The sequence below is a fragment of the Periophthalmus magnuspinnatus genome, chromosome 14, assembly GCF_009829125.3.
Source record: "Periophthalmus magnuspinnatus isolate fPerMag1 chromosome 14, fPerMag1.2.pri, whole genome shotgun sequence".
In the NCBI taxonomy this organism is placed as follows: Eukaryota; Metazoa; Chordata; class Actinopteri; order Gobiiformes; family Gobiidae; genus Periophthalmus; species Periophthalmus magnuspinnatus.
Genome location: NC_047139.1, coordinates 10,710,357 through 10,722,705, shown reverse-complemented (window position 1 = coordinate 10,722,705; position 12,349 = coordinate 10,710,357). Strand labels below are relative to the sequence as shown.

The 12,349-nt window shown below is 41.5% G+C and overlaps 1 protein-coding gene across 1 annotated transcript; it reads left to right on the top strand.

The window, feature by feature from the left end:
• Positions 1-6,297: 6,297 nt before the first annotated feature.
• pou4f4 (POU class 4 homeobox 4) lies at positions 6,298-10,268 on the top strand. Its single transcript, XM_033978773.2, has 2 exons — positions 6,298-6,585; positions 9,132-10,268. Exons 1-2 carry the CDS (start codon positions 6,466-6,468, stop codon positions 10,053-10,055), a joined length of 1,044 nt encoding a protein of 347 aa, XP_033834664.1. The 5' UTR covers positions 6,298-6,465; the 3' UTR covers positions 10,056-10,268.
• Positions 10,269-12,349: the final 2,081 nt, after the last annotated feature.

The window sequence follows — 12,349 nt, the reverse complement described above, 5'->3', positions numbered from 1 at the left end:
TGTGTTCTGTCTGCAAATTGACTAAAGACTACACAGCGTTATACTTTATTGAAGAAAGCACAGGTTCATTTTCATATAAGGTTTGGTACCTAACCCAGCTTCATTCTAGTCCTTCTTGAACCACTGATATAATCCTAAATAGAGAGATTTGGGTTGAGTCTGATCAAATATTGCTTTGAAAAGGGAGACTGTCTTCAGATTTGTCTCATTCCTGCCTCTGTTCACATCCTCTTTTCTTCCTGACAGTGGAGTCCCGTCCATCCCCATAGACACTCATTTACATGGGCTTTACAAGAATAGTCAGTGGAACAAAGACAACACAAGTAAACAAAACCAAACCGTGTCAGAACAAGACTCTGCCACAATCTGTGACTCAAAACCAATGCAAATGAGCCCCCAAGAGTAGACGTCCCAGGAGCAGGAGCGACGAAATCTATTCAAAAGACATGATTCTAGTTAACGGTTAAAGTTAGGCTCGTAACCTCAATCATAATCTCCACATTTTGATTGATGTCTGTCTTTTTTCCACCAACCTGCTTGCCAGAAACACACACTGTGACAATACTAATTTGGCAAAAACGTATGTCTGTCTCCCTGATTTCAGATAGTCGTGATTAACCGGCGAATCAACCAATCAGAGAAATGGTCTGTTCATATAAAATCAAACATGGCGGCTTACAAGTCATTTATCTCGGGTAAAAAGAAGTCATATATTTTCTTCTGAATGATAAAAGAATATTCAGATTAGATGTCTTCAGATTAGCGGTTGTGGTTGGAGGTTTGATCCTGAAAAACGGTCCATGGACAGTGTCAAAGGTGCACTGTATAACTTTTCTAGTAGAGCAGAGGCCAGAGACAAGCAGGTGACACCATTAAGCCAAGTGACAGGTCAGATCTGTGGTGAGGCAAGCCCGCTTACATACAAAAAGTGATTTATTTTTCTGAGCAATGAAACCACCTGCCATTTTGTTGTAGATTCCAGCCGAAGCAATAACGTCTCCATGAAAACAAGCAAGTTCTAACCCCAGAAAAAAAAAAAAAAAAGTTACACAGTGCATCTTTGAGACACGTAAATCAACATTTTAAGATAGTCAAATATGAGCTATTAATTTCATGGGATAGTGAGATACATCCAAACCAAACACGATAAATAAAATACCCCATACCACACGTGTTACTAACGGTGACCAATCACAGATCACATCCTAAAGACGTCCAGTCCTGTGATCATCTGGAGCTGATATGTTTTATTGATACATGTTCAGACACACTTAATGGACAATCTTCTCCTTTGGGGCCCGTCCTGAAGAGCCCTCCATCACACGCTGCTGGAGCCACTACTGCTACTGTACTTCATGTATATTTCATCTACTGTGTACAGAGGGGGACACTGGCCTCGCTGTGGTATTTACAATATAGTAACGATGAACGCAGTGGTGTAAGTAAGCGGCAATACCAGTGATTTTTGTTTTTCAAGTATGGAAAGTATCACAATATTGATCAGATGTGGATACCAATGAGTTTTGTATTAAAATGCATTGAAACTAATCTACAATAAGGGATTTTATTTGGTCTATAGCCATTATTATCCTCACCACTTCAATATTATCAAAGCATCAGTACCTCAGTCACTATATATTGATATTTAATCCACTAATTTGTTGGCTGCGTTCACATTTCTAGTCCAGGTTTAGGCTCAGTTTCAAATACTGATGTCATATGTGTCATGTTTAAACCGTTTGCGTAAAGATTTAACATATTTTCTTCCAGATGCCATACCTGCCGAAACATAATTTCAGATGCTACTATCCATGGATGTGTTTTTCGAGAATTACTTGATTGAATCTCTAAATCTCACGTTCGTTTTGTAAGAGTCAGCGTTGGATAAAACCAGGCGTGTCTTGCTGCCCCAGTTGAAGGTGCAGAGCAGTAAACGCAGGTGTAGCTAAAGTAGACCTCTCGGAGCTAAACAAGCCTGTTCCAGCCGCGTGTCTTTAATTTGCACTGGCAGACGATCAAATATTTAGCAGCTCCCCTACAGGCGGCTGCATTAGTCCGTGTGGTCGAGCTGGGCCTGAACAGTCGCCAAGTTTACAACGTCACATTTTACTCAGTATCAATAATTCACAGAGGGGGCAGGAGAGAGGGGCAGAAGAGAGGGGTAAGGAGAGAGAGAGAGGGGCAGGAGAGAGGGGTAAGGAGAGAGTGGTAAGGAGAGAGAGAGAGGGGTAAGGGAGAGAGAGAGAGGGGTAAGGAGAGAGAGGTAAGGAGAGAGGGGTAAGGAGAGAGATAGGGGCAGGAGAGAGGGGCAGAAGAGAGGGGTAAGGAGAGAGGTAGGGGCAGGAGAGAGGAGCAGAAGAGAGGGGTAAGGAGAGAGGGGCAGAAGAGAGGGGTAAGGAGAGAGGGGCAGAAGAGAGGGGTAAGGAGAGAGGGGTAAGGAGAGAGGGGTAAGGAGAGAGATAGGGGCAGGAGAGAGGGGCAGAAGAGAGGGGTAAGGAGAGACGGGTAAGGAGAGAGAGAGGGGCAGAAGAGAGGGGTAAGGAGAGACGGGTAAGGAGAGAGAGGTAAGGAGAGAGAGGGGGGGTGGGGAGAGGGGTAAGGAGAGAGAGGTAAGGAGAGAGAGAGGGGCAGGAGAGAGGGGTAAGGAGAGAGGGGGGGGTGGGGGAGAGGGGCAGCAGAAAGGGTTAAGGAAAGAGGTAAAGAGAGAGAGAGGGGAAGGAGAGAGGTAAGGAGAGAGAGGGGGGCAGGAGAAAGGGTTAAGGAGAGAGAGGGATGGGGAAGAGAGGTAAGGAGAGAGAGGAGGGTGGGGGAGAGGGTTAAGGAGAGAGACGGGGAGAGAAAGAGGAGGGTAGGGGAGAAAGATAAGGAGAGAGAGGTTGGCAGTGGGGCACAGTTAATTTCAAAATATGATATTCCAGCAACAGGACAAACATTTATAATGTGTCTGACATATGGAAAACCTTATTTGAAATGACAAATTGTGCATTGGTTTTAATCATGTCATTTTCCTTCAAACAGGTCATTCTCTTCAATTGAGTTCAAAGGCAAAATGTTTGAAAATAACTCAATAACTAACAATTTATGACAAAAGTAATAAATTCACATTATGTTGATTCAATTATACGTATCGATCTATTCCAGTTTTATGTTAAAATAAAGTTCTGAAACAGGTTTTACTGGTGAAGATGCTCCTGCTGTGTGAAGGACACTGCCAGCTCAGTCCTTGTTATCTGGCCTACTCAATAGCCTTACATCGATGATACTATACAATGTGCTCAACGCTCAAGTCCCTGGTCCCATACTCACAGTAAATACATTGTGCTGTTGTTGTTTCCTCCTCAATAAATGGAGTAGCCCGGGAGTGTAAAAAGGCAGAATACTGGATGTCTAATGCAGGAGACTTGAATGCTCAAAATATTGTGGTAATACTGTCCATTCCATCCAACTTCAAGACACTTAAAGCGTTTTACCTCAAGGAACCACTCACCCATTCACACACACAATCATACACCGGCGTACGCAGACACAGGGGGTGAGGTGGGTTAAGTGTCTTGCCCAATGACAGCATTCATCTGTGGGACCTGAAATCACTCCGCCAACAATGGATCTGACCGCTCAACCTTTGGATCAGTGGACAAGCGCTCTATCAACTGAGCTACTGTTGTATTATAACCACTGACGGGACAGATACCAAGAACTGAGCTGGCAGTGTTTTTGGCACAGCACTGCAATTTTGCTATTACTTACTTTATAACTATATATATTTATACACAGTCATAGCCACTTGTCGTACATAATAGTGTTGTAGTCTTATATTTTTATTCTACGTGCATAGTGTTGTGTTAAGTGTATTTTTTTAGTTCTTTATCTTGATTTCTAGTTCATATTTCTATCCTGCTGCAAAACAAATCTCAATCTCCACGAATCACTACTGGAGAACTGCAGGAGCTAGTTGGTTTTTGGGGTTAAAAAGTCCCCGAAACTACACCACAAAGTTCACCCTAAATTTCATCAGCAGTGCCAGTCTAAATCTACCTGTGAATGAACTGCAGATGCCCACTTCCTCCCTGCATGTCCCAGCTGTAGCGGCGTGTCCCGGTGGAGGCCTGTCCCGTCAGAGCTGGGCTGATCTATATTTGATGAGGAGGAGCTGGGGACGCGGAGGGACAATGGAGCAACTCAGGTTTCGGTCTTTTAAAAGAGATCCATGGCCCGAGTCGCCTGGAAACGCTGCAAACTTAGTCAACACAAACCAAAGGCCAAGTTACTCCAGCGCCAAAACTGAGACTCGTGTGCGTCGTCTTAAATATGAGTTTAAACATGAGATTATGAGGTATTATGTTAGAGTTACAGTGCGAGTCAGAGATGGAAATGTATAATTGTAATGCAGTTTTAAATATAAGCTAAATATTCAACTTCAGGTAAAACAGACACAATATAACTCATGGTAATAAAGGTAACTTGGGGTTTCAGTTTTGGAAACTTTCTGAACCCCAGACTCAACTAACTTATTCAGTTTACCAGCAAATGATTCATAACTCAAAGTTCACTTAATACTTCAATCCAATCCAGTTTGATCTTCATTCCAACTGCTGGATTACAGATGATGTCACAATATTCCATAGACAATAATACTTAAGAGAAGAAAACAGATCAAATGAACATTGGTAAGATGCAGATTTTTGCAATAATTTGACAAGTTCATGGTCACTAATAGAATTCACCAATCAATGTTGAGTCAATGTTTGTGAATTTCCCTTTTTGGATATTTCACAGGAAAGTACAACGTAATCCACAGGAAAAACATACTCTTGCCCCCAATCTGGAAGTATAATACCATCACATACAAGAAACTGAAAACAACTAATACTGTTGTTGTGTCTTTGGGCATGATACACACCTCATCCACCTGACCAATGTGGTGTGTGTGTGATTAATGTTCAGTGTGGCCAATGGCGTAGAATGGCAGCTTTGGTTGTACTTTGTAAAGTGACTCAATAAAACATATTATTATTAGTAGTTATATTTGAATCTAAAATAAGAAGCTATAAAAGAGATCTTAAACTTTATAATAACTACATCTTAATAGCCGTAGTAAAACATGATGAACGACTTAATTCATAATGAACAAATAGTTTATTAAAAAGACTTAGAAGCTTAGTAACTACTTAATTAAGGGGTTAGGAGTTAGTCTTAGGGTAATAATTAACTGTGAATCATTTTAAATCCACGTCATTATGATCCAAGTCTTTCCTTAAGGCGACTGTGACCAAAATAGTGGACATTTCAAAACTGTTGATATTACAGAAAAATGTAATCCATATTTAAACGTGACTTTTCTGAGTGTTTTCAGTTGTGCAGAACTTTAGCTTCATCACTGCTCCACTCGGTGTCTCCTTTGGCCTAAACACATGACGACTGTAGCGTTTGTTTTGTATGATTTATTGATTAGTATTGGCCAGTCTTGTCTGATAATTATTGCCCTTCCGTTGTCTCCCACTAACGGCACTGCCTTCAACGCTGTTCCTCTAAATATTTGATTGTCTACCCGCGTGCTCTTTAGCCCTGTTTATTCTTTCATTCAGTCTCAGAGAGTGACACCGGTCTGAGATTTGAACCATCAAACTTTAATGATCATCGATTCATAAATGTATTAATTACAGCAAACTCAATGGGATTCCCACCATTGATAAACAACTGTGGAACTGTTTGGATGTGAGGAATGTGCAGAGCCAGCAGAAATGAAGATTTAGAAAAATTAAATATGAAGTGCATTTTTGAAATTCAAGATTTTGTGGTGTGACATATGTGTGACAATGCATAATGTGATTAATATAGTTTATAAGCAGAATTATTGAGTATAGCCTACATTTTTGGTGATTTTTTGTATTTATTTATTGGTCAAACATCAAAAATCTGTACTGTTTAAATGAAATTCCTTATAAAGCATGTATTTGTTCCATTGAAGTGGCTGTTTTAGATATACATATAGGCCTATTATTCCATGTGCTTTTCCCCTCATGGTTTTGGTTACATTTCTTGGCACACTGGCTAACTAAGGCGTAAAGTCGGTGTTAATAAAGCGCTTCTCAGTGTGTTAGAGTCACGGAGGCCTGTTCTCTGCCTCTCCATCTCCCTTCTGTCTCCTCATGGGCGTGATCTGTCCTCAGGTCGTGTCCTCGGATTGGCGCATCTCTCCAGGCTCCTGTCCAATCACCTCGCTCCATTCTCCGCTCCGTCTCTTAAATCCTCTCCTCTGCGCGTTTTTATCACACGCTGTGGACTTGCGCTCGCTCCGTGGACTTACCTCTTCTTCTTCTGCTGCTGCTGTTGTGCACATTGCGCGTGTCCCTGCGGCACACCACACTTTTTGCGCGCTTTCGGGACGCGTGGCTCAGAGAAAAACCTTTCAAAACGGATCCATTCGAGGACGACGGCCCGCGCCCCTCACTTACCTCCGCAATCATGATGTCCATGAACAGCAAACAACCGTTCAGCGTGCACCCCATCCTGCACGAGCCCAAGTACACGCCTCTGCACTCGAGCTCCGAGGCCATCCGCCGCGCGTGCCTCCCCACGCCCTCGGTAAGTGACACGCGCTCACGGTCAGGCTCTTAGGACCTGTTCATGTTTTCATTATGTGATTTAAAAGACGTGCGTAAAACTAGAACAGGCCATAGTTTTATGCTCTTTGAAAATCTGTGACGTTTACGCACCAATAAATTAAAAAGCTTTGAAACACCTTGTAAAATGAATTATGTTTAATGAGATTTACTAAAAAGACCTAGGACTAAAATTGCATAACAGTCTCACATAACACACAAAAATAAGGAAACTGAAGTGCAACAATTTCGAGTTAAAATGTTCAAAAGGTTGCGCTTTTAAAGCCTCTACATGGCGCGCGGACTAATTATCCCAGTGGTCACTTTATTTTGTCATTGTATTTCACTCTAACGTGGACAATGTTTTGTCTGAAATTGCACAAATATGCTCTCACATTAAAACGTAAAATACTTGACATTTTCAAAAATAATTAGCACATTATCATAGTTCATTTCCCTCAATGACTCAAAACGTTTCGCGGATACAAAACTGACAATGGAGTTTCTGACAGACTCGTGTGGAATAAAGATGGAGACACATTTCAGAGTTACAACTTATTCTGCAACCTTCTTTAAGACATATGGATTTAAAGACTTAGTGCTGAGCTTTTGGTTAAATTGCAGTATGATTTAACACATTTACGCACATCTGTTTCACTGGTTAAAAAAAATAAAAATCCAAAACACCAAAGAGTGAAAAAAATATCAAAGTTTCCATTAGGGACAAAAGTGAGAACTGCATTTTATTATAATGGAAATCAGTAAAAACTTCTCGAAATCTGCAGGATTTGTTTTCTGTAAAAATGTTTAACTTGAGACCGAATTCTCGTTCTTACTCGTATTGGCTGACTGTGTGAAAGGAGATTTCCATTGTAGTAATTATCAATGTTATAACGCACGATATAATTGCAAAATAACAACGAATAAGAAAAACACTTTCCTCTTTCCCAGATGTGACGTGTTGGTTTTGTTTTGCGCATGTTTATATAACTGTTCCCCTTTCTCTGGACTCAAAGAGCTGCTTTCACCCTGCGCTCCTAAAAGCGCCCCTCTGCATGAGTACATGAGTTACATAAACTGTGGATGGAGCTGTGCATTTAGCCCGCTCCATATGGATCCCTCTGCGCACTTAAACGCACGGGCTGCATCACGCGCCTTGACACATTGTGAATATTGCATAAAGTCTTATTCTGAGTGACTGTTGTAACAGAACGAAATGAAAAGCCCGACGTTAAGCCAACTCTTAAAATGCATTATATCATCATTTAAATACATTCTTACAAACCCTTTTTATTTATGATTCTGATGAACATGAGATGTTGTAGTTTTCATTTCTCCGAGTCTCTGACATTGGGCATGTCCATTTTTTGTCATGGATGAAAAAAAAAAAAAAACAACTTTCATTATTTGTCTATCTAACAAATCATTATAATTCTTTTAACAGACGGAAACCCCGTTAGAACTTTACGCTCAAGACTCCAGCATTAAAAGCACAATGAAGATGATGATATTTGTTAATCTCACACAAAAACACACGCGCTTGTTCCATTTGATCCTATTCAAAATAAAATAAATAAAACGGATTTATTATGTAACCATGTAATAATGTGAAATGTCATTTTAACCAACTTCATCAAAACAGCTCAGTTGACTCTTGGCGCACAGGGGCCACATGTCTCATGGAGAAGTGTCTCTGATTCACATCCAAAATAGTTGATTGCGACAGAAATTATTCACGAGCGCGTCGTAAATATTAAATTTTAAATGAGTTAAAAGCGGAAACAGACAGGGTTAGCGCCACACAGACAAGAATATATTCTTGGATATAAGAATATATTATACCAGAGGAAGTCTAGGCTGCTCCAACCGCGGCCAACGGAGCGCTGTATATTTAAGACTGTCCCACTGCCCACGGAACACGGAAGAGAAACCCCCAGGATTAGAGGTTTAACACTTTATTATTAGTAATACTAGTATTATTTAATCAAGAAATTCATTGTAAACGAGAGCCTCGAGTTCATCATTTGAAAATTAATGAAATCAAGGTGACATCATTTAACATTAACAATTAAAAAGATTCATAAATAATTTACCAATCTTTCAATTATTTGGGAGTTAACTTCAGTGGCAAGTGCGTAAAACCCCTGAGACGCAAATGCTTGAGCAAAGAGAGACATTTACAAAATAAACATATTAGGAAGTGTTATAGTAAAACACATTTTTAAATTAACTTTTTTGAGATCATGAAAAAAACGTGTATCGACCCCTAACAATTTTATGCCTTAACAAAATTACTCCCTATCGTTACATCTTAGATAAGGAAATATTATTATGAAGCCGCATGTATTTGGTTAAACTAAACTAGTCTATGTTTCACTCCAGGGCCCCGGCTCAGACGGAACAGGCCCATAGTTCTCTCTGTTCAGTGATATCTTCTCTAAAACATGTACAAAACATACAGACATATTTGTTGGTTTTGGGCCCTGCACACAGAGTAACCCGTCCTCCTCTCTCCTGTGTCCCGTGCAGCTCCAGGGGAACATCTTCGCGGGTTTTGATGAGTCTCTGCTGCAGCGCGCGGAGGCCCTCGCGGCCGTGGACATCGTGGCGCAGAAGAGTCACCCGTTCAAACCGGACGCCACGTACCACACCATGACCACCATGACCAGTATGACGTGCACGCCCACGTCCTCGTCTGGGCACCTGCACCACCCGTCTGTGCTGACGTCACACCACCACACGCACCACCAGCCTGCGCAGGGCCTCGAGGGCGACCTGCTCGAGCACCTGACACCCGGCCTCGCGCTGGGAGCCATGGCGGGCCCTGACGTCTGTTCCGCAGCCACACACGGCGCGCACGCGCATATGTCCGCCATCAACCACATGCCCCACCACCACCACCACGGGCAGTCTGTCAACATGCACGCGCACAGCCTGGCCTCTCATGGCTCACTCGGCTCTGGAGGTGTAGAAGCAGAGCCAGACCCACGAGAGCTCGAGTCTTTTGCAGAGCGCTTCAAACAGCGTCGCATCAAACTCGGAGTGACACAAGCGGACGTGGGCGCGGCCCTCGCAAATCTGAAGATACCGGGCGTGGGCTGCCTTAGCCAGAGCACCATCTGCCGCTTTGAGTCCCTGACTCTGTCCCACAACAACATGGTGGCGTTGAAACCCATCCTGGAGGCCTGGCTCGAGGAGGCAGAGCGCGCACAGCGAGAGAAGATGGCCAAACCAGAAATTTTCAGTGGTGCGGACAAAAAGAGGAAGCGCACGAGCATCGCAGCCCCAGAAAAGCGTTCCCTAGAGGCGTACTTCGCGGTGCAACCGCGGCCGTCCTCAGAGAAGATCGCAGCGATCGCAGAGAAACTAGACCTGAAGAAAAACGTGGTTCGCGTGTGGTTCTGTAACCAGCGGCAGAAACAGAAGAGGATGAAGTTCTCAGCAACTCACTGAGCCTGGCGCGCACCCGCGCACAGACCCATAAGGCACGCGCCCTTTTGTCAGAGACACGAGCCTGGACCATAGTTTCATTACAAGGTGGACCTGACCTGGTCACGCGGTTTAAGTTTGACCAGAGTGAAGCCCGAGGCCGCGCGCACAGGCCTCACTGCGCGCACAGGCCTCAGCGTCAGTGTTAATCTGGGCCTATCATCTGTCTACTGTTCATGGAGCTCCTATTTTTATTGAAACCTAAATTTAGCTGTTCTTAATATAAAATATTTAATTGTATTAATTGATTATTTATTTATGGATTAAAAGTGAGGACTTTGCTTCATGAGTTGTCAGTATTGTGAGACAGGCTCAGACTGCAGTGTTTCACAAACAGCTTTGCTCTTATTCTTTGTTCTGGAGTGTTTCTGTGATTCTGAAGCTGGTGTGGGGAGCTGGTCCAGGGCTAAAGGCTCGACTCTGACATAAACAGACTGTGATCTCTCAAAAAGAGGAACTGATTTAAAAGACAATAATTGTACAAATGAGTTTTTTATATGAATCTGTAAATATCTGTGAATATATCACTGCTTTTCATAGGGCAGCCCATTGAATTGTATTGTTCTACTTTGTTTTGTCAAAGTTCAGACCAAACAAGTCTCATGATGGATATCTCAACAAGTCACTCAGAGGTAGAATATAGCAACATTTGTAGATCACTAAACAGGTTTTGTTATTCTATGCTATATTTTTTCATCTTGACAATATTTATTTCTGCTGATTTGCAAAATTATGTTTATGCGTTCTGTATCTTCATAATGAAATAGAAATGTAAAATGTAGCAAACACTGTCTGCTAATATTACTAATATTTCTTCTAACTGTTGATTTGTAGAGGTATCCTACATAGAGATTGGTTTTGGTTTCAAAGTTGCATGTATTTTGTAAAAGAGGCGTTCAAAGGCTGTGGTTTATTTCTGTATTTCCACAGTCTCACACAGCGTCCTGCACTGTCCCAGTTCAGTGAATGCATCGCAATAAAACTGTAATAACTCACTGTGTCCACAATACTCACGCACCACCGGCACTCTCCACAAGGTGGCGCCTACCTCATTCCTGTCATGGTGATTTCACTAAAACAGAAGACGTGAAAGTTTGAGTTTAGTTTTTATGATTTGAATCCACCAGAAATTAGGCTGTAGTTGACCTCACGGCTGTGTCACGACGTGTTTGATTCACTGCAATGACGTACTGACAATCAGATGTTATTATTTCAAAATGTTTCAGATGTTTGTTTTTGTTCACGTTGTCTCATCTTGTGGTGCACTTTGTAGATATTGACCAGATGAAGGGAAGACATTTTATTTTATTGTTTTTTGTTTTTTTTAACTGTTATTTATTATCTGTAAAAGCTTTATTTTTCCATGTTTTGTTGTTGTTGTTTTTTTAAAGCTGGTTGCTCTTGTTGTTATTTATTTAAAGTTTATTTATTGAAAAAAGGGAAAAAGTCATTCATTTTTTGTGGAAGTGTGCTTTGATTAAATGTGTCTCAATGTAAGAGGCTGAAAGCTGAAATAAACCGTGCACGAGTTCTTAAACCTGGCTCTCCAGATGATCTGTTACACCGGGGGGACCTGTTTCAAATGACATCACAATTGGGCACCGGTTTATCTCCACGGCGACACCATTGGTTTACCTGTAAAGTTCTGCATAACTTTTTCAAAGTGTTTCTATTGCTGCAAAACTTTCTTACTGTGTTCTCCACTGTGCAGTATTCCAGGCATCGCAATCAAAGCCACAACATGTCCAAGGAGGTGGCGAACCCTCCGTACCAGAAAAAAATTACATAGTGTACTTTTAAACTGAGATTGGGGCAAAAATCTCTAAAAATATACAATTTTTTTTAAGCACTAGGCAAATGAAATGGGCACTTGATCTCGTCACTAATCATCAGGATAAACATTTGCGGACAGAGGTAGTTACTGAATGCTGAGATTTAGCAAATTAACTTCACAACTTTTATATAAAACTTGAATATAATGTTGTCAGAATAGATTTTACAGACCATATACTTTTACTTCTGTATCTCCTTGGCTATAAGTGACAAAAGCGTCATCTTGATAATCATGATTTGAATATTTGTGTTTCTTGGATTATTCCTTTTGACATGATATGAACTTAATTTTGGTCCATCCTTTGAAATACCCAGATTTTGTGCATAGTTTAAAGTTTTGTCCTTCTAATTACGTTAACTTCAAAATATAATGCTACTAAGACCAGAGAGATACATGTTTTGGACCTGTAGTCTATAGATGCCGT